This window comes from Pseudorasbora parva, chromosome 13, assembly GCF_024679245.1.
Source record: "Pseudorasbora parva isolate DD20220531a chromosome 13, ASM2467924v1, whole genome shotgun sequence".
NCBI classification, from domain to species: domain Eukaryota; kingdom Metazoa; phylum Chordata; class Actinopteri; order Cypriniformes; family Gobionidae; genus Pseudorasbora; species Pseudorasbora parva.
This window is the reverse complement of record NC_090184.1, coordinates 20,383,991-20,408,375: the sequence shown is the minus strand read 5'-3', so window position 1 is coordinate 20,408,375 and position 24,385 is coordinate 20,383,991. Positions and strand designations below refer to the sequence as shown.

General features: G+C 37.4%; 1 protein-coding gene across 1 annotated transcript in view; it reads right to left on the bottom strand.

Annotated features, from left to right (window-relative positions):
* slc23a2 (solute carrier family 23 member 2) overlaps positions 1-24,385 on the bottom strand; it is a 65,850-nt gene that overhangs the window by 23,011 nt on the left and 18,454 nt on the right. Inside the window, 6 exon segments of the mRNA XM_067413396.1 lie at positions 241-329; positions 7,413-7,570; positions 9,429-9,545; positions 10,324-10,419; positions 15,223-15,473; positions 18,253-18,315. Coding sequence (XP_067269497.1) covers positions 241-329; positions 7,413-7,570; positions 9,429-9,545; positions 10,324-10,419; positions 15,223-15,473; positions 18,253-18,265 — 724 coding nt within the window. The 5' untranslated portion in view covers positions 18,266-18,315.

Genomic DNA, 24,385 nt, shown 5'->3' with positions numbered 1-24,385 from the left:
CGAGGGGGAAAAAAGACTGGATTGGGAAAGCTCTGGCTTCGTGTGGATGGGGCCTGAAAGTGTAAAGAGCGATACAATTGTGCAGTGTTTACTACAATAAAGTTGACTGAGTGGATCTCTTAGCTTGTGTGAATTAGTGGAGGCGGGGCTAGTTTGTGTATTCATGGAATTGGAAAATCAGGAGATTCAAATTGCATACTTTTAAATCATTGCGGGAACCTTTGTGTGTGTGACAGTTACCTGTTGTGTTACATTTCCACTTATCCAGTGAAAGGATGGCTCTTGCTGGGGCAAGAAATGCAAAAGCACTAGCTTGGAACAATGGAAGCCTGGAGGCAAAACAGACACAAAAACAAAATAAATCAATCACAAGAACAGCTCGTACTAACACATACACACAAGCTCAAAGAAAAACAAAACAAAGCAAAACCAGTAAAACCACTCTTGTCCCTTGGAAAAATCTATGTGTGGCTGATCGGAAAAGACATGTACCAAAAAAAGATTTTAACCACATCATGCGGTCCTTCCACAGAATCGGTGATGAGCCACCAATTCCAGAACAAATAGTTCGGTTTGGAACTCTTCCGCTTTGCAATCCTCAGAATGTAGGCAACTTTTACAAACCATGCGCCTCAGCACTCGGTGACAGTTGCTGCTGTTCCTAAACGCTTCCAATTTGCAATAATACCATTTACAGTTGACAGTGTAATATCTAGCAGGGATGAAATTCCAAGAACTGACTTACTACAAAAGTGGCGTTCTATCACAGTCCCACGTTTAAATTCACAGAGTTCTTCAGAATGACCCATTTTCCCCCACAAATGTTTGTAAATGTAGACTGCATGGTTAGGTGCTCAATTTTATACACGTGGCAATGGGTCTGACTTTTAAAGAGGTTTGTACCAATACTTTTGTCCATAAAGTCTATTTAGAGTTGTGCTTGTGGAGATCTAGTTAACTTGCCACCAAAAAAATCCACTGATAATTTCTAAATAATATAAAATAAAAATGCAACATGAAATGGCATATTGATCAACTCAATATGGCGCTAATACTACTTACGTCAAGCTCCATTTGCAAAATTTGCATGCCAAGTGGCCTCTTTTCCCTAACCATGGTTCATATTTTCCAATTTCTTTTTTTTAAACACACATAACCACAATATCCAAAGCGTGATTCAATTTTGCACCAATTGTTTACCACTAGCACATGCTGATGACCTTTTATTCTTCTATACTAACTTGCACTGTAGCCTATGATTCAATAGGTGTCATCATCGTACGGTCTACATACATGTCTTACCCAGGATTATTAGATCCATGTTGTATAGTGTGATTTGTAATGCACTTATAGGATTACCGAAATCACAGTCCGTAGCGGGCATAAAACCAAGAGGAATTTGTATTTGAACTGATTGAGATTCATTGTAATGCACATGGGTCAGCAGTGCTTTGCTCTAACCACTAGATGTCTCCACACACACTTCTCATACAGTCATGGATGTGGCCTTCAAAGTCTGTTTTCTTGTGTTGTAGAGACTGCTGCTAAAGGCCGATGCGCTCTCGCTTTCTATTTTCCTGTATCTTTACTTAAGAACACTTGATGCTAACTTGGAGAGTAACAGAGGGGAGAAGCGTCTTTAAGACCCAGTCATAACAATGGGCATAGCAACATCGAAAAGCACAAAAAAAGTTGTACAAAAAGCAGATTTCATACAAGAACACGGATAATATATATATAATGTTTTTCAAAGTTTGCATTATGTATGTATGTTTCATGTCAAAATATTTTCAAAAGTGTTTAGTCAGACGTGTTTAAAAAAAAAAAAAAAAAAAAGTCTATATAGTTATTTTATTATTAGTTCTGGTTTATTTTGTTTTAGTAATTTTAGTACTTAAAATTTAACAACTAAACAATGAGAAATTTCTCTGAAGATGTTTTTATTTATTTATTTGAGTTAACATTCATTTCATTTTAATATTTAAAAAAAAATGGTTTTAGTTTCAGTTAATGATGCGCATACTCAGATGCTATATGGACATACACTAATTCACAAAGGCAGAAAATAAAAGGCTGCTCGTGCTCACATACAGTGACTCAGCACACAGGTCTGACGGCAACACTTGCCCGGCCATTTCCACTCTTATCTTTTCATTCCCCTTTTTTTTCTCGCTCAGGTTTCCCTGGAGACAGCATGTGCCACGGGCAAGTGACGTCAGAACAGAGAGATCAAATGCGCAAGAAAGACATCAGACGGCCCTCTTACACATGGGGCAAATTGGCCACAAAAGAACACGGAGTCCAAGAAAAAAAACCAGGCCACGGCTGCCTTTATGACATGAACTGTCTAAAGGATCAGACCTCTACAGATACTGACCCTCCCCATCCTGCTATCTACAGACTGTGTCTGTTCCAGATTCCTTATACCCGGTCAGTCAAGTCACGCTTCCCTGTTGGAAGTTTTATGTCACATAAAACTGTATTGCAACATCAATCACATTGAGAGATTTACAGCAGCAAAACATCAACACTGGTAACTTATGGAGGGAATAACGGTTTCCTGAATTGCTGCGATTAATGTTTTAGTTTTTGGTAAGGGCCTAAACAGACTGTCTGTAAATAAGACACTGAATCACTGCTTATTTTATAAGGGACCTGCATGTACTCGTTTGTTTAAGCAATCCTTATTCAAATCAGAGGTGAGGCCACATAAGGGCATGGAGGTACTGGACATTCCAGACTGATCCATGATCCACCCAGTTTCTAATAGCTTGCAAATTATATGAATACACAAATAAGTAGTGAATGATATCAGCACATTTATTGAATCATGTCTTTTTATAATATTTACAATACCGTTAAAAAGTTGAGGTTGTTGTTCTCACCAACATTGCAGTAAAAAAAGTAATATTTAGAAGTATATTTGAAATATGGAATGCTATAACTAAAACATATAGATTTTAAATGCATATCTGAATTGTCAGCATTACTGCAGTCTTCAGTGTCACAATCATTCTAATATGCTGATCTGATGCTCAAGAAACCTTTATTATGATCATTAATTTAGAAAACAGTTGTGCTACTCAATAGTTCTGTGGAAACAATAAGAATAAGATTCTTTGATGACTAGAAAGTTAAAAAGAACAGCCTTTATGTGAAATACCAACACTTATTGGTTGATATTTGATGTTTTTTTTTTATTATTATGTATCAGTATCAGGTTAAATTTATGGAAGCTTGTTTCTGCCACAGAAAAAAAGAAAAAAGTAATTTAAAGACTGAGATTATATTCTGGAGTTTATATCAATTGTGACTTTTTCTCGCAATTTTGACTTTACAGCTTACAATTCTGACTCTTTCTCTTATACTTGCGTGATAAAGTCCGAATTTTGAGATATAAACTCGCCATTGTGATAAAAAAGAAATAAAAAAAGAAAAATCAATAAGCTCAAAGAAAAAAAAACAAAGCATTTTATTCTGTGGTGGAAACAAGCTTCCATACATATTGGATATGACTGAATTTCAAACTAAAATTTACTTTTATTTAAAAAAAAAAATTGGGTTTGTATTTGCATGTATATTATTATTATTTATTTAATAATAATAGTCAATAATATTTCACAATAAATAAAAATAAAATAAATGCACAGCCTTGGTGCATAAACAACCCCCAACAGTATAATGTTATTAACATATTAAACAGAAACACGATTCAGTAAACGTGCAGACAAAATTTATAACATAACACGAAAATAATACACTCAATTTCAACTGGATCACAGATTTAAATCTCTCAAAGTGTGTCCTTTCATGCACAAGCCACACTGAACAGAACCAGTTTGCTGTCTGAATTGTAGCACAATAAAGAGCTGAAGGCCTTCATTACTGAGTGACTAAAGCATGAACCAAAAACATAAAAGATCCTCAGATGACCACAACTAAAACTGAATGGACCCATTTTCCAGACCTCCTGCTTGCAACTGAGAGTTAGATTTTGTTCCAAAAAAACACACAAAAAAAACCCAGGTAGTTGGAGCAGAGAATGCACTTAACCACACCTTATAAGACCTTGAGTCTTAGGCTGGATTTGTGCTAAATCAAAGTCAGTGGGGAAGGTAAAATACAAAAACTATGCAACAGGAACGCCCTACCTCTTCACAGAACTGAGAGAAATATTTCCAATCGACACAATCTAGGTTACTGGGTCACTTCACTTTCAGCAAGAGGATGGAAAAAACCAGGGAAAAGGAGAGAAAAAAGGACAGAGAGAGCAAAATAACATAAGGTGGAGGAAAAACAGGGGAAAAAAGTACAAAAGTACAAAGCCTTTAACGAAACAACAATGTGGTAAAAAGAGGAAAGGAGAGAACCCCTACTTCTTTATAGCTATTACTGTGCAAATACATATATAATGGAAAGTATATATTGAACATTGCCAAAAAACTGATCTAGATTGTTCTATTCACATCACCCAGCTCTACTGTATTTAGGAGTAGGATTCTATCATAAGATACACCATGATACATGTCCAGACATACCAACCTACCAATCAATGACGCCAACTTCTGCCTGCCCTGGTAACTCCCACCTTTCGATTTACATTGCAATTACAATGCAAACTCCAAGTTCACCTTTGTGAGGTTATGATGTTTGTGCAATTGTTCTGACTTGCCTTCCCAACCAAAGAACAAGACATCCTATATATCGCACGTGCTACACTGAAAACAGGCAGTTTATCTGAAAATCTCTCATAAGCACCGCATCATTTCAATTAAGATGACAATTAAAATTACAATTATGATGACAAGCCAGTGAAAAGAACGATAATCTTCACTGATGTCTTCACTGTAGTCAGAATGTTCTGCAGTAGGGATAGCACTGGTGAATAATTTGCACTGCACTGACACCCTGTCAAATTTGGAATTGATTTTAAAATGATGTAAATAAAACCCTCAACAATTTGGCCCATCAGTACCTGACTAATCTGCTTGGTCCATTCACTCCTTCTAGAACTCTGAGATCCAGTGTCTACACATCGTGCCTAGACTTTAAGGTGCAGTGTGTAATATTTATGAGGCTCTATTGACAAAAATGCAGTATAATATACATTACTAAGTTTTCATTGGTGTATGAAGACCTTACACTGGTATTCTTTTATTATCTTAGAAGGAGCCATTTCTATCTCCATTCACCGTGGTTCCCCTTACAGTAAAGTCACCATTTTGCATCACTACAGTAGCCCAAAACGGACAAACTGCTCTACAGAGCAATAGCTACTCTCTGCTGTCTAATACGACGACATCTTTGTCCTGTGTCGGCCAACTCTATGTACTCCAGCTTCTCTATGTGCTCCGAAACCGAGGGTTGAGTGGTGGGTGTTTGCAATTCACAACCTCACCACTAGATGCTGCTAAAAATGACACTGCACCTTAAAAAACGAGGTGATTGAGCTTTTGTGATTGCAGGTCCAAAACTTTGGAACAGTCACATAATCTCTTTATCAGATTAGCTCCCTCTATTTCCACCTTGAAATGTGCTCTAAATACTTATTTATTCTCTCGTTCTTATTTATAATTTTTGTTTATGATTTATACTTTCAGTACTCCTTGATCATAAGTTAGTTGGAACCCCAGGAACACTCAGTGTGTAGGGAGCGGCGGCGGGACTGACCGGTTTCAAGATATTCGTCAATAACTCTCAGGATCTGCTGCGCACCTAATCATCTTTCCTTATACTCGTCATGTGATGAGTGAAATCTGACACCAGCTGCACTGTGCTACACCTCAGAGCAGAGCAGGCGCATTCAGTTAATAATTGTAGCGATAAAAAAAAGGATGCTGTTGAAACGACTACCATAGCAAGCGTATTCTACAGTAGACTGAGAGTGAACAAAAAGAGAGTAGGCATGTGCCGATATCAATTTTTCATGTTGCGATTAATTGCTGAAGTTTTATCACGATATACAATATTATCACGATATTGAAACAAGTTGCAAAAGTGTTGCCATAGCATAACAGCTTTAAGAACTATTTTTGTAATAACAACTGAATGTTTAAATACAATAATGCACCAAAAATATATACAGCTCTGGAAAAAAAATGAAAAGACCACTTAACATTGAGAAATCAATGAGAAATCAATGTTAAGTGGTCTCTTGATTTTTTTTCAGAGCTGTAAAAGTACGATTTTCAAACAGATTAAAGTGCAAAAGAATTAGGCTATAAAGAACAACAGGCAGGCTAACAAATTACAATAAGGTCTCATTATTTAATGCATTAACTAAGATTGAGCAAAAGCTACATTTGTTACAGAAAGTAATAATGTTTTTGGTAATGTTAGTTAAGAAATACTGATCATTGTTAGTTTAATCTTAGGTCCATTAAAAAAAGTTATTTTGATTTTGATTTTAATGTTATTAAACAGTAACTAAGAAATTAACATTACATAGAATGATTAATTCTTTATAAGTATTTTTCATTGTCAGTTTGGTAATAATGAATTAACATGTTAACTAATGAAGTCGTATGTCTCAAAGTTATACTGAACAATAACAAATAATTAGAACAGTTCTAATCATTAGGGCATGCTGTAGTCCAGATTAAAACAATGTTTAAGTTTGAAAATAAATAGCCTATTAAGTCTTTAAGGATTAAGTATTTGGTGCTGAACCTGTGATGAACAACATTGAGATTACAAAAAAGGAATGGCTGTTTTAAAAACTACACACGATTTCTTTTGTTTGCGGGTTTCCGGGGTAATTGCTGCATTCTGCAGTTCATCAGCGCCCTCTGCTGTCATTTAACGCCCCTTCATTAGCGAGTCTCCTTCACTCATTCATGTGCTTCTCATTTACACCTGAGCGTGTGTCCCTTTGAAACAGAATACAGCAGTGTTGAGCATTTATACGGTTGATGGGCAAAGTATTCTTGAGTGCATTATAAAAAATTATTAATTGTTAATAAACTATTATTTATAATATTTTAAAGTGCCCACGATAACAATATCGCGCATATGCATTACCGTGATAAATCGCATTATCGAAAATCAGCATATGTCTAAAAGAGAGTGAAATAGAGGCAGTACTTGCTGAACTCAAGTGTGCTTGTAAACTAAGCCTGAATCTGACATCCTGAAAAGAATCAATAAAACCACCCACACACAAGACAAAATACTGTTTGTGCTACAAACATGAACATAACAGATGGGTTTCTGCCAGTTACTGATACATAAATAAAAGTTACATATTAACTGTTGGGCTTACTTGTTAGATGACTCAACTGACAGTAGAGCAGTGCATGAGATTCACCAAGCTGACCAGATTCGAACCATAATCCTCCACTGTAACTAAATTGTTCAACGTGTCTGGAACATGTTCTAACCGCTAAACCTCGTTTTAACAAACTCACACTTACCGGCAGCCAAGGGTAGTCTGCAGCAGGGTGGTGATGCCCACGCAAAAGAAAATGGTGCCAATCAGTTGACTGGTTGCCCATTGGTCAAAACCCACACACATAGCATCAGCCAGCAGGAAGGGAACAGCGATAGTTCCACTGAAGCAGGTAAGGTAGTGCTGAGGAGAAATGGTGTGGAAAGAATTTCTGTGATGGAGAAAAATAAATCTTACACAAGTCTAGGGTAACTGAGGTAAATGTAGGATCACTGCTGTAAAGGTTAGGGTCACTGCTGTAATGTCTAGGTTTCACTGCTGTTAAGTTGTGGGTCACTGCTAAAAGTCATGGGTCACTGCTGTCAATTTTATGGTCACTGCTGTAAAGTTTATGGTCACTGCTATAAAGTTCATTGTCACTGCTGTAAAGTTTATGGTCACTGCTGTAAAGTTTATGGTCACTGCTGTCAATTTTATGGTCACTGCTGTCAATTTTATGGTCACTGCTGTCAATTTTATGGTCACTGCTAAAAGTCATGGGTCACTGCTGTAAAGTTTATGGTCACTGCTGTAAAGTTTATGGCCACTGCTGTAAAGTTTATGGTCACTGCTGTAAAGTTTATGGTCACTGCTGTCAATTTTATGGTCACTGCTGTAAAGTTTATGGTCACTGCTGTAAAGTTTATGGTCACTGCTGTAAAGTTTATGGTCACTGCTAAAAGTCATGGGTCACTGCTGTCAATTTTATGGTCACTGCTGTAAAGTTTATGGTCACTGCTGTAAAGTTTATGGTCACTGCTAAATGTCATGGGTCACTGCTGTCAATTTTATGGTCACTGCTGTAAAGTTTATGGTCACTGCTATAAAGTTCATGGTCACTGCTGTAAAGTTTATGGTCACTGCTGTAAAGTTTATGGTCACTGCTGTCAATTTTATGGTCACTGCTGTCAATTTTATGGTCACTGCTAAAAGTCATGGGTCACTGCTGTAAAGTTTATGGTCACTGCTGTAAAGTTTATGGCCACTGCTGTAAAGTTTATGGTCACTGCTGTAAAGTTTATGGTCACTGCTGTAAAGTTTATGGTCACTGCTGTAAAGCTTATGGTCACTGCTGTCAATTTTATGGTCACTGCTGTAAAGTTTATGGTCACTGCTGTAAAGTTTATGGTCACTGCTGTCAATTTTATGGTCACTGCTAAAAGTCATGGGTCACTGCTGTAAAGTTTATGGGCACTGCTGTAAAGTATATGGTCACTGCTGTAAAGTTTATGGTCACTGCTGTAAAGTTTATGGTCACTGCTGTAAAGATCATGGTCACTGCTGTAAAGTTTATGGTCACTGCTGTAAATTTTATGGTCACTGCTGTAAAGATCATGGTCACTGCTGTAAATTTCATGATCACTGCTGTAAATTTTATGGTCACTGCTAATTTATGGTCACTGCTGTAAAGATCATGGTCACTGCTATAAAGTTTATGGTCACTGCTATAAAGTTTATGGTCACTGCTATATAGTTTATGGTCACTGCTGTAAAGTTTATGGTCACTGCTGTAAAGTTTATGGTCAGTGCTATAAAGTTTATGGTCACTGCTATAAAGTTTATAGTCACTGCTATACATTATCTGGTCACTGGTATAAAGTTTATGGTCACTGGTATAAAGTAGTGGGTCACTGCTAAATGTCTAGGTTCACTGCTAAAATCGTGGATCACTGCTAAAAGTTGAGGGTCACTGTTTAAAGTCTAGATCACTGCTGTAAAGTCAAGGGTCACTGCTAAAAGTTGAGGGTCACTATTTAAAGTCTAGATCACTGCTGTAAAGTCAAGGGTCACTGCTTCAAAGTTGCATGCCACTTCTATAAAGACTAGTTTCACTGCTGTAATGTGGAGTACCACTTCTTTAAAGTCTACAGTCAAAATCTACAGTCACTGCTATGGTTTGGCCAAAGCTGGTAAATGAAAATCTTAAATGTCTAGGGCTCATCACTATACAGAGGAATGGCTCAATAAGTAAGTCAACGTGTGGCTGTGTATGTGTTTGTACCTGTAAACCCAGGAACACACATAGGTACCAAGGTGGTGTGTCCTCTATGGTGTATATCATGTCCATTCTCCTGTCATCAATGCTGTCTGCACTGTCCACAGTCTCTGACATGGAGCACTGAGGGGGAGAGGAAACACAAGACACGTGGGAGTAAGGCTCTGGGACGTCCCTATGGTAACCCATCTGTACACTGAGCCGTACACTATAAACAGCATCAGGGTACACACAGACACACACACTAAAACTGCTGGCAATTCAAATGGCATTAGAGGGAGATCAGTGACACTATATTAAATTATCCTGAAATGAACTGAAACGGCTTAATAAACTCAAATTGATAGATTACATTACTATGAGTCACATTAAGTTATTGTGTTAAAAGTTCAAATATGTTGTAATGGAAAAATATGTATGTTATTGAAGCTAGTTTTACCCATTTAACTAATAAAACCACAAAGCAAAGATACAGCCATAACATTCTTGAACATTTTGACCCCTGAGATTAGCCTTCAGCTGTCTTTTGCAACAGTTTGTTTTAGAGACAACTATGAGGATTTCATTGTTTCGAGACGATGTAAATCTGGATTACCAGTTAAATAATTCTCATTTCTGACATATTACTGGCAACACAGAACCAGAGAAAGACACAGACTGCCAATGTGTTGCATCAGCATTGCTGTACTGAAGGCAAACACTGAGGAAATTCCACTGCAACGTTGTGACCTCTCAAATCCCTGATCCCGCTGTGGGGGAAAAGTGCCGAGTCATAATGACTGAGCTATTACAGAACACGGCTTAATACAGAGTGGATAACCACGACTAGAATGAGCAGCCCCTTGATTTAAAGGTGAAGCGTGTCATTTCTACACCAATAGCATCACACAAAAAATCTCACCTTGTCCTCAGTCTGGCTGTCTTTTGCGTAAATAGCCATGAGTTGCGTGTCCTCAGCGTCTTGATCTCCAGGGGTTTGCACGACACCGTTAACCACCTGTCAAATGCAGAGATATTTGCAGAGATCACAAATTTACCAAGTAACATAACAGGTGACGCTACTTGCACACTTTTTATCACAAAAGATAAAAACAGATGCAGACATCTCTGAAAGAAATCAAACAATATGTAGGTTAGCTTGGCACACGAAGGGTTACGATTCCAGAAGCTTTGCTTTGGTTCGGTTTGCCAAATTCAAATACCAGGGTTTCAGTGTCAAGCATATTAGTCTCACGTACTCATGACATGACATTACACCCTGACACTGGCGAGACTTATCAGCCCATTGAAGTCCTCCAGGGCAATTTCACACACACATTTCAGAGAAAGGATAATGCAGATAAGTGATCACACTCATGTAAGGAAGAGTTCACCAAAACAATGATTTCTGTGGTTTAGCTGTACAAGGTGTTTGGGTGGTTTCTACTGACATCATACTGGACAGAAGATTCATATGACTGCACAAACAACCTTCTGTCTTTCAAACAATAATTACATATTGAACTATATAAAAAAGACTAGAGTTACAGAAAATAAAGTCTCTCACAACTAATCAACCATTTAAAAGAATTATATAATCCACATAAATATTGCTATGACTTTATATTACAGTCCTGTTCCCAATACTGTGTGATTATTATGGTAACTACCTCAAAACTCACTAACCTGTGTAGTTACCTAAGAAAGTACTAGGACTGAACGATATATCGTTATCGTATCTATATCAAGATATGAACTTGCAAGAAATTACTATCGGAAAAAGAAACAATATCGACGGTATAGATTTTCCCTCCATTTCCATGGTGAAGCATCATTGCTTGTCACGTGACACACCGTAGCAGCAGCAACAGTGCTGAATGAATGATGATCTGCTTTATGTCATTTTTCCTTTTTTATTCAGAATATTCACAAATGTGTTAGCTATGGCATGAAATATCCGATATTCCGATTGTCAAATACATGCAAGTGGAAGTATATTGTTGTTTAAACACCTTTATAACGATCGCGTTAGTTGAACTGTATGTGCGATGGGCGCCGCCGTGTTAGTTTGTGCCACAGACGCAGTTCAGAGAATCGGATCTGTTGGATCTACAACCTCTATGTAGGGCTGGGCGATAAATCGATTTTATCGATTAATTCGAGTTTGTAGTTTCATGTCGATTTTTGTGAATGGAAATCGGTTCTCTCTTTAAAATCCGCCGACGCTCCGTCTGGGCTCCCTTAATGGCTCAGCCCTCCCCCGCACGTTTGCCAGTGCCACAGAGATATACAAACAACAAGGATAGCGTCTAACAACATACAGTGTCATTGGTTCAGTTTTTCAAAGAAGTTGCTGCAAAGTGTGTTTGAAGTCTGAACGGAACTGCGCTCTGAGCTGCGCGGACAACGAATGCAGCGCGAGCTCATACACGGGCCGATCTCGTCGTGACAGACACGATACACAGCGCTGGAGATCCAGTGAGAGAGTGTTTAAATTCACCACAGAATTAATAACGTCGCTATTGTGATCTAGTGGAAGCGTTCGGCGCAGAATTCTGTTATAAACCACAGATATCAGATCAAACAGAGCTGACGTGGAGACAACATGAGCGAAGGTCAGGGGTTTCAGTCACAAATCACCAACATTCACCATGATTTACTGTAGTAAAACCACATGGATTTAATGTTGTTGTCATTATTTATCTCAGGATTCGTACAACCTTTTGAGATTGAAATTCAAGCGCTTTCCAATGGTTTCGTACACTTACTGCACTTATTTCCAGCACTTCAAAGTTCTAAATATCCAAAATATGCTATTTTTAATGTGATGGTTTGCAAAACTAAAAGTTTAAAGGGGTCTTGTGAAAGAAATAGTCTTTTAGTTTATTTTTTTAATGTTTAATCCATTTTGTGGCAAACAAGCATTTTTTATTAAAAAAAGATATGCAGTGCCCACCACTATAACCAGCAGAAGAGCACTTATTGATTTATTAGCCATTTACACTCCCTAATATATGGAGAAAAGTACGAAGTCACAAAGTCTCATGAAAAACTAAATTACACAGAAAGCAAGTAAAGAGCTCATTTTATAATAACTGAAGCTATCGGTCAGTTCAGTGTGAGAATATTGAAGAACAATGGTAATCTATATTTAATAATATCATTAGCATATTATTAAATAGCATAACATTTAAACTTTCCTTATACTTTGTTTGCACATTACTGTTGTTAATAAAAGTTAATTTGATCTGCATATCAATTAATAAACCTTTGATATGTATACTGTACACTATATTGCAAAAAATATGTTGCCCATTTATACTGTGGAATGGTCTGGGTTATTCACTTGCTGAAAGTTTTGCACCCCAGGTAGGCACTCTACCAAGCCGCAAATATTTTTCGATTAAAGTCGATTAAATCGATTAAAATCGCAAATCGAATTTTTTGGCAAAAAATCTGGGATTTTTTTGGGGGGCCATATCGCCCAGCCCTACCTCTATGTTAACAACATGTGAATTCATCCACGTCTCCCGAAATACTTAAAAGTAAGTGGCTGGAGAACTGTGAATAGAATAAACATTGAAGTTACTTACACAATGTGTATCTGATATGAATAAAATGTGTCGAATTATTATGGAAGGAATTATTATTACCTCTTTCATTGACATCAGTGTGTATTTTACAAACTTTAAATGTATTGTTTTTTAAGTACTTATGTGAATTTATATGTTTGAAACCTAAAATAAACAGTAAGTGGTTGAAAACACTGAAAAGTTGTGATATATAACAGCTCTGAGCATGCCTGTCTCGGGCTAAATTTAACATTTGGATTTAGCAGTTGATCGTGATGCACTTGATCGTACGCTCCAGGGACCAGTCTAGACTGATTACACCTGTGTGATCGTACGTGTGAAAGGCTTAAAAACAATACATTTTAAAAACAATACATTTAAAGACACACATTTTTGAAATGTAGGCTTAAATCTTTTTATTTTTCTGAGAAATGCTTGGTTTTCACCGAAAACGTAGTCATATCGCATTGTATCAATATCGAGATATCTGGCAGGAAAATCGAGATATAACATTTTGTCCATATCGTTCAGCCCTAGAAAGTACTAGGTAATGTAAGGTAAACGTACATTAATAAGTACATGTAAGAACATGTACTGTAAAATAAAGAGCAATAAGAGAGTGTTTGCTAGGCAATTGACTTCAAGAAAGTGTTGGGCATGACTAAGGAATAAAGTAACAGAGCACAGACCATAGTGGACCAACTGATAAAGGGAGAGTTCTGTGGAAGGACATGATAAAAGAAAACACTCAAAAGTGAACCTCTTATGCATGTTTAACAACAAAAACACTATCAAAAGGGAGCAGTTTGTTAATGTACCTTTCCTGCAGTGATGAGATAAAAATTGAGGGTCCAACACATTAAACAAATGTTTTACATTACAATACGGATTTATGTTAACATTAGGTATTACACTAATAAATTATTTTCAATCATTAAATTAACCTTGGTTAATTTACAGATTATTCTTCACTTATAATTCTTCTATGTTCTTAGTACATGAACTAACGCTATACAACAACTTGAAAAGTAGTATTAACAATTTATTAGTATACTAACGCTCAAAGAGTTGCTAAGATTTTTAAAAGTCTCATACTTGCTAAGGATGCATTTTTTTTGAGAAAAATGCAGTAAGAACAGTAATACTGTGAAATATGAATTACAATTTAAAATAACTTATTTTAATTTTAATATATTTTAAGGTGTACTTCATTCCTTTGATGACAAAGCTAAATTTTTAGCATTATTAGTCCAGAAATAATTCTAATATGCTGATTTGGTGCTCAAGAAACATTTCTTATTATTGTTAATGTTAAAACATTTTTTTCCAGGATTCTTTGATGAATAGATTGTTCAAAAAAGCATTTATTCGAAACAGAAATCTTTTGTATCATTATAAAGCTACATTTATTTTAACTTTGCTGAATCAAAGTATTAATTGCCAACAAAATTCTATGTACACCAAACATTTCAATGGTTAGTGCATTTACAACCCTTCTGTTGTCAAGTGACTTGCGTGTGCATCTTCAAAAGAAATGTTATGTATGCCAAATCTGTTATTCCTGGTAGTTTATTGACACTTGAAATAGAAAAAAGCCAGATTTTAAAATGGCACTCCCTTAAAGTAGCAATTTGCATACCACACTGACCTGCTTAAAGTACATGTGACCATGCACACAAGCTGTTGAAACACACGGTCTGGTAGAGTTACTGTAATGACAGGCTTGAACCTATTGTTTCTGGCCCTATGATTAGTAATTCTACACACAAACGTTTGTTTTTGTGACATATGGGGACATTCCATAGGCGTAATGGTTTTTATACCGTACAAACCATATTTTCTATCCCCTTACACTACCCCTGCCCCTAAACCTACCCATCACAGGAAACATTCTGCATTTTTACTTTCTCAAAAAACTCATCCTGTATGATTTATAAGCCTTTTGAAAAGTGGGGACATGGCCAGTGTCCTCATATTACACCCTCTCCTTGTAATACCTATGTCATACCCATGTCATTATACACATTTGTGTCCTCATGTCACAAAAACATGCCCGCCCGCCCGCCCGCCCACACACACACACACACACACACACACACACACACACACACACACACACACACACACACACACACACACACACACACACACACACACACACACACACACACACACACACACACACACACACAGAGACACAGAGACACAGAGACACAGACAAACACAAACACAAACACACACAAACTCACAGGGATGGGATAGAAGTGTGCACTGTGTTTGTTCTCCTCTTCATATTTGCCAGGCTCTGCGGTGGACTCCATGGATTTGGAGGTAGTGTTTTTACCAACACCCATTCCTCCCCTTTGCTCCTCTGCCCTGTCCTCCTCCTCTTCCTCTGGCTCTGTTCCTCTCCTCCGCTCCCTCTCACGCTCGGGTAGAAACACTGCTGCTCTGCCCGTCAGCACACACTCATGCTCCACTGACTGGCCAGCCAGATCATCTGAGGTGAAACAACAGAGCAAGGTTTTTCATGAAAGAATTAGGCAATTAAAGCATTCATCTGATGATGACTTTCTGCAATCAACAAAATAAAACCATAACAATGGAGTTCTTCACACAGTCAAAGGCAGAATGAACTGACAAATAACTTAAGCAATGAAGTCTGAGAACATGTATTAATTAAATAATGGTTTAAATGCTCGAATTCACACTTAAATATTCACACTGGGGTTTTGGACTCAAACAAACATTTATTCAACAATAATGTGTGATCAAACATCTAAAATAAAATAGCAGAAAAGGCTATGCAAATTTGGAGGACAGAGGAAGGAGGGGGAAGTAGGATGGGTGTGATGGAAAATGGAAGCAAATGAAATAAAGCAAGTGACTGGAGAAGGTCAGAACGCTTTATCAGCGGATGTTGTTGATTTTGGTAACAGTCAAGTTCAGTTTACTTTACTTGAGGCCTTGGGCCAGCACACTTCCCTATTAATGACAGTGATTAGACATGTCAGCTCATCTCTCCCCCCCTACAGCCCATGATCCCTCAGCAGCCTTGAACTCCAGGACAATCACTTCTGCTCGGAATCTAGAAGCCATCTGGGTCCACAAACCCCCCTCAACAGTACACATGCAGTAACAGACTCTTACACGTATCCAAACTAGAAACGGTCTTGACAAACAACAAGATATTTTTTCAACTGCTTGGTTTCCATTTCTTGCTGTGTGGCACTGTGGCCACAACAGTGTGACATCTCACTGATCCAAAATCAAACGTGAAAACACCAACATTAAACATTAAATATTAAAATAAGACAAAGTTATATCAAAGATATTAAATTATGTTATGTAGTTAATGTTAGAATATATATTAGAAATATGTATTACATATTGATTAGATATTTAATATAATATTTAATAATAATAATAATAGGTATTTTGTCAAATCGCTAAGTTAGTATTTCTTGTTGGGTGGCCAAGCTCAAACCTCATTGGTCTAAAATCCAGCTCCTCTTAATTATATGCTAAACATGAACCATATAAACAATATAAAACATTAGCTACATTATTACATTATATAAACAAATCAGGCATAACGTTATGACCTTATATTGTTATGTCTCCCTTTGGCTGCCATAACAGCCCTGACCTGTCGAGGTATGGACTCCACTAGACCCCTGAAGGTCTGCTGTGATATTTGGCACAAACATGTTAGCAGTAGATCCTTTAAGTCCTGTAAGTTTTGAGATGGGGTGTCCATAGATCGGACTTGTTTGTTCAGCATATCTCACAGATTCTCCACTGGATTAAGGTCTGGGGAATTTGAAGTCAACACCTCAAACTCAAACCCTTTCTGAAACCTTTTTGTTTTATGGCAGGGAGACTTATCCTGTCGAAAGGGTCCACAGCCACCATGGAATACAATTTCCATGAAAGGGTTTCCATGGTCTGCAACAATGCTTAGCTAGCTCGTACATGTTAAAGTAACATCCACATGGATGGCAGGACCCAAAGATTCCCAGCGGAGCATTGCCCAAAGAATCACACTGTCTGCACCGGCTTACCTTCCTCCAATAGTGCATCCTGGTGCCATGTGTTCCCCAGCTAAGACGCACATGCACACAGCCATCCACGTAATGTAAAAGAAAACGTGATTCATCAGACCAGGCCACATTCTTCCATTGCTCCGTGGTCCAGTTCTGATGCTCACATGCTCATGCTGTGGACGGGTCAACATGGGGTCACTACACGCAATAAACTGTGATGCACTATTTCTTATTATCAGAACCAGCCTTAACTTCTTGAGCAATTTGAGCTACAGTAGCTTGTCTTTTTGTTTGGACCACAGAGGCAAGCCTTCGTTCCCCACGTGCATCAATGAGCCTTGGCCACCCATGACCCTGTCGTCGGTTCACCAATGTTCCTACCTTGGACCACTTTTGATAGATACTGACCACTGAAGACCGGGAACAACCCACAAGAGCTGCAGTTTTGTGAGATGCTTTGACTCATCTAGCCATCACAATTTGGCCCTTGTCAAACTTCTCAAATCCTTATGCTTGCCCATTTTTCCTGCTACTAACACATCAACTTTGAGGACAAAATGTTCACTTGATGCTTCATATATCCCATCCACTTACAGGTGCCGTGACAGGTGAGCTGAGGAGATAATTAGTTTTATTCACTTCACCTGTCAGTGGTCATAATATTATGCCTGATCGGTTTATGTATTTAATATATCATTATGAATATGAAATATTTACTATATTTTATATATTTCAGCATCTCTGCTCTCTCTGGGTCAGTGGCAGGAAGAACAAAAATTAATGTTCGCTGTGATCAAAGTTTTAAAGAAATAATGTATTATTGAAATAAGATCACATGGGTGTTTGAAGTGTGTGTGTGTGTGTGTGTGTGTGTGTGTGTGGGGGGGGGGGGGGGGTCTTCATATCTTCATTCATTTGATCTTCATTCAACTACTTAAAATTAACACTTGTTTGTCAGAAAATCATGGAGATCATCTGCTATTCTTGTTTGTCAATTCTCGCAATACAAATCAAAACAATGGAATGGATTATGTTCAATATATATTCCCTCAGAAAAAAGCTTTCATTTAAAATAATAAATCTTACGAGTAGCTTCTTAAAGCAAAATCTTATTTACTGTTTGCGAAGCAAATTTATACTGAGAATGTTGATACCAGATATCTAGATAGACAGTCTACTGATTTTTATTTGGAAAGCAGGCATCCGAAGGCAAATCAGTAAAGAAATGAGTACCTAGTTCACACATCACTCCCACCAATCAGGTCGGCCGGAAGCATCTGTGTGGGAGGGGTTAAACTGGGAGAAGAAAAGTATAGAGGGAAGATAGAAAAGAGGTAAGAACATGGAAAAGGAATGAAGGTTGACAAAAAGAAAGATAGAGGAGACAGGTGTTAATCAGCAGCCAAAATGCAAATCACAAGCCTATTTTATATATTCTATTTCAAAGCATCATTCAATTGAAGCTGTTTAATAAACATATTGATATTCTGAACATGCTAGCTTATGAGCAAATCTGCTTCACAACGCTTGAACAAATTATTTAAACCCTACCAGGAAGGGCTGCACGATTATGATAAATTATAATTGTCGATTATTCCCTTGAAATTGTAATTGGGATTATTAAATACGATTATCACAATTTACATTGAATGATGTTTTGAATAGCTTTTTTCCATTGTCTGTAGTGATTGCATGCCATTAGGCCTACATATCAGCTGAAATAAAAAAATCTTCCTGAAAAACTTATTTTGCTTTTCTGTAGTAATTAATCCTCAAATGTCAACTATACATTGGTTTGGGTATATTCTTTAAATAATAAATAAAAAAAATACATCCAACAATAGGGACTTTCAACACCTGGTAGTTCTAGGAACTTAGTTCTAGGAACTAGGGATCAGGGTGGTTCCTCGAGAACTAAATGTTCCCTTAGGGTAATTTTCCTGGTTGCATTCGCAATGCCAGTAACTCTGAAGCGACATAAACCACGCTTATTGTAGTGACTTTTATTTTGATGGCATTGAGGACATTTATTTTGACGGAGCTGAGAACGCCAGAGCACACATCGCTCACATTCTCCGTCTTGATTAGCTTACAATCTTTTTTGAGATATATATTTTTTCTCTGTCTAATATGTTAATAGGTAGATCTGTTATAAAAAAAAAGTAGATATTATATGAAAAAGTATTCGCGTTTGTCGTGTGGTTGATGTCCAATATCATTAGTTGAGCAGAAATACATAATACATACATCCATAAGTAGTTCCTATTGTGCTGGGTTAGACCCTACTCTGAAGTAGTCGTGATTCGCCCCTCACAGCGTAACATGCTCTAAAACACACCTCTTTAGAATGCAGATAGAGCAAAAAAATACTATGGCAGTCAATGGTTGCTCTACCTGCTTTGTTACAAACATTCTTCAAAATATCTTTTGTGTTCAGCAGAACAAAAACTCATACAGGTTTGGAACAACTTAAGGGTGAGTAAATGATGACAATTTTCATTTTTGGGTGAACTATCCCTTTAATTGTTCCCCCTAAGACCAGTAATGTTTGCTAACAAAGTAAATAAGGTCAATTTTGATTTCATGAGGACACTTTTTGAGAATGAGGAACAACATGTATGAGACAGTTTACATCAAATTTTCAACGGACTTTCCTTGATAGGGACTTTTCTAATATGCGTCTTGCATTAAAAAGAAAAAACCTAAGTGGAAAGATTGAACTAAAGTGCCTCTTATCCAGGTAGATGAAGAAACCAGCTCAAGCTCAAAGTATACTTTTTTTTTAACCAATACACAAGGATTAACTTACAGTGAATACCAGAATAGTGTGCACGTAGCAGCGTATGCACGCCGCAGAATTTGTTTTGCACTCAGCTTCTCCACAAGGTGGCAACAATGACCCGGGCTGTTGTTTAACAGTATACAACTAAACTATAGAGATGGAACAACAACAATAAAACACCAGAGATCAACAGAAGCCTGCATCGGCAGGAGCTTGTATTTAAACTTTAGTTTAAAAGAATGCTAAAACATTTTTATTGGTCATAACTTCTGGAGAGAAACAGCGCAGACATTGGACAAAGATGAATCTGTCTAGAGCGCATGTGTCGACCGTCTGCGTTCGCACATACTATCAAATTGAGTACAAGTACTTTGAAAGGCTACACATTTGACAGTAGTACACACATGCTAGTGTAAGCATAAAAAAAGGATACTTTGGGCTTCAGCGTTTAAATATCATTTTCGATCATTTACATCATTAAGTTTGCCTGTATTTTGGTACTGATTTGTGAATAGCATTTTACTGTAAAGGCTGAACAGCAGATTTGTGTATTTACATGGAAAAGTCAATCTGGTAATTTCACTGGGTTTAATGTGCGAAAGGGGCTCACGTGTACAAGTGTTTGTGCGTTTGTGTGTGTGTCTGCCTGCGAGGCACGTAGACAAACAGAGTGAGCTGTCGGTTCATATCAACATTCAGCATTATTGCTGTTAGTCATGACCCATCAGGTATGTGTCCTAGTAATGTGATCATCAGCAGCCGGTCCAAAACACAGCAGGATGGATCCATCCAGATACTGCAGTCACACAGGTTGTCTGAGCAGATTTAAGGCCCGTTCACATCAAGAACAATAACTGTAACAGTAGCTGCGATAACTATATTGGAGTCAACGCTAACACACAATAACAATCTTTTTATTCTACCGGTAAGTGCATTCTGTGGTTGTCATGCCGCTTTAAATGTTCAACCTCTATAAAGAAGGATAAATTCTTATTGGCTGTCAAAAAAAAATCGTGATTCGAACAATATTGCTTCTCTGTGCCATCGCTGTAGCTGTGGTGTGGACTCTGCCATTCTTTTACATTTAGAACGATTTTTAAAACGAAATCTTTATTGCTACCGTTACAGTGAATAATGTTCTTGTTGTGAGTGTGAATGAGCCTTAAGTCCTGATTTCAAATGGAACCAGATCCATTATACAGCAGGCAGATAAACAACAAATCCAACACCACAAACAAGGACAAAGCACCCGCTCAAACCTGGAAAGAGCCTGAGGTGGAAAAAATTGGAGCCACAAAAATATTTGACTAACTGAGGTGAGGTGTTGGACTTCAAAACAGAAACCTTAAACCTTGAGATCATCTCGCTGGGAAACAATTATTACTGGAGCAAGGCTAATCCAACAAACTCATAGCTGTCATGACACCAGAGAAAGAAAATAAAGAAGAACTTAAGGTGCTTTAAAAGTCAGCATTATTTTCTACACACTTTTATTGTTGAATTAACACATTAAAATCCAGTCATTTAACGTTTTGTAATACTCCCACAACAACGTCTGTTGCCACACTGGTGACCAATGTTTGAAGCACATTTCATTTTGGTCTACCTTAATGATCCTATTACCTCCTAATTACAGCTTACTGATGTTAAAATGGTTAAACCAGACAACCAGCCTCTTCAGCAGCACATTTATAGACAAAACACACATGGAGCTCAATCAAACTAGTCGGACGTTCAATGGTGAAGGCCACTGATAAAGATTGTCAGAATATGACAGTTCATCGCATGTTTAGCATAATGTGACCGTTGAAATTTTCACTTTTTTCTCATGAGACTTAAGATGCATCAAGGCCAGTCCCAAAGCTAAACAAAATGATGTTAACATGACATTTTTGTAGAACAAGACATTTAGCTATCAAGACAATATACTGTAAGACTTTTAACAATCATACTGCAGTCTTTGGTGATCATTCAAAAATCATTCTAATTTGCAGATTTGGTGCTCTGGAAACATTTCTTATAAATCAGTTTAAATGGTGCTTAGTTTTTGTGTGAAAACAGTGATACATTTTTTTCCCCGGTTTTTTTAATGAATGGAAAGTTCAAAAGAACAATCTTATTGAAACCAAACTTTTGATCAGTAATGAATTTGTATGAACTTTTTTCCAAAACCAAATGTCAACCACCCCAACTTCATGGAACTGAAACCTGGGAAGTCTGTAATAAACAGTACAAAAAAAGACTTAATTGTTCTCGGTCAATAGATTTAGAGGAACTCGTGACTAATAAAACTCATCATCAGATTCCACACGCATTCTTTATAAAACCCCAAACTCAGCATTTATACGCTCACAAACTTCCTCATAAGCTTTGCCAAGATCATGCACAATAATGTGACTCGCCCTTTCCTGAGTCAAGGCAAGGGTTTAAAAATTAGGGTCTAAGAACCACCCAGCTGTCCACAAGAGGGTGCTAAGGGGTCCACAGATAAAAAAGTAACAGTATTTTAAATTTTATCAATAAGAAACAAGACATGAAAAATAGTAAACACACTGCCACTTTTGAAGGAGCTTTTTCATCATTACTGTTATCCTTAACTTTCTCACTGGTTGTCAAGCACTATTTTTTGTACTGTAAATTAAATGTATATTATATCTGTTTTTTAATATTTAAAGCAGCACTAGGTAACTTTTCAACCTTCATAATATATTTTTTAAGACTCTTGTGATGATAAATCGACTTACAATAGGTTGAATGACACGTCTGCCATAGCCTGATGGGGTCTGTATCGTTTTTAATTGTACTTTTAAACTTCGGGTTTCGGGTAGTAACCCGAGAACAAAAAGAACTACAAAATTCGACTACTTTACAGCATATACGTCACTTCCACCAACACACTCACTTCCTTACATTCAGACGTGCGAGCCCAACTTTGTTCGTCGGATAATATAGTCATGTCCGAGGCAGCAGAGACAAATAAGAAAGAAAAGGTTTTGTTGGAGGAAAGCAATAAGAGGAAACGAAAAAAGTGATCGGATTAAAGACAGGACGAGGATCTACATTGGACCAGCGTTTGCTCGTTGGCGTGAGCTGAAGGAGGCGTGCCCGACCGACGCTGTTATGGTGATTACCTACCACTCAAACATTGAACTGAAGTATCATATAGATTCTGTAAAACGGTAACCAATAGACTACTATAATGACGCTGGCTTGTAAACGTGAGCATCGTGATTATTTGGCGTTTGAAAAAAATAAAACCCATGAAATTATATTCATATGACATGCTGAAACATGCCACTGACTGTAACGTTACCTGGGATGAAGACATTTCACACGCGGCGCCAGAATAACTCTGAACTCCTCCTGCTGTGTTCAGGGTAACTGTTAGTGCTGCACCGACCCGCGGGACGCTTTTATGAAGTTATTTGGCCCGCACCGCACCACTGTATATATTTTTACAACCCGCCCCGCACCCGCGACCATTAAATAGACATAAGGGGTCCGCGGGTTATGAGACGACCCGCGCATCACTAGTTCAGGGCTATCAGGGTTGTCATGTCAACAAATGCATGCGCGATGGCATCCCCTGTTGTAGGATTACAGAGCTTACGACAGTAGTTGAGGACATTATTTTTTCCAAACTGTAGGGGGACCCCGAGAGAAAAAGTAGCCAAGTGCGGCTTTAATGCGAAAATGCTATAGAAATAAATCGTTGAAATAAACTTCAACTGAAAATATATAATTCTAATATCGGGCAAAAAAAATTGTGTTAAAAACTATAATAATACCTTTACTTAATTAAATATTCTGAATAAAACATTCAAAAATTGGTTTTAGCTTTAGTGTACTTCTTATTTTTTCAATAAAACTATTTTTGGAAAACTTTTGGAAACTATGGGTTTTCATAAGATTCCCATTTACTATTTTCAGTGTTGTTACTATTAACTAAAATAAATAAATATAAATGATAAGTATTAGTAAAACAGTTTTTATGAAATAATTAAAAATGTTGCCTTAGCAACCAACTGAATTTCTCTTTTCCTTTTTTTAAAGGGGTGATGAATTGAGAAATCAACTTTCCCTTGAGCTTCTGATATATAAAAGGTCATGGTAATATAAGAATATCCTGTAAGTTTCAGAGCTGAACATTTTATTGTTAGTCAAAGAAAAGCTTTTATAGACTCTAGGCCCAGAAAACAATTGTGTGCGCATATTTACGTCATCATACTGCGAAACACCGCCTCTACAGAATAATAAGCAGTAGCCTAATTCAGAAGCTCGGACCCACCGACTCAGGGAGCTGTTCGGATCACGCTAGCCAGTAGCAATAAACATACTGAAGAAGATTCCTGTTTGTGGAAGAACACAGTCGCTGCATAAGCTTCCTTCGTATCATAATATTACGAATGTGTGATACTTCATTTATTTTTGATGACGTTCCAGCTCACGTGGGGCTGCACGATTTGGGGAAAATATATAATTGCGATTATTCTGGGTAAAATTGCGATTGCGATTTAAAATGTGATTATTGTTATTATAATTTTTTACACATGAAAAGTGTGTGTATATAACATTGTGTTTTTA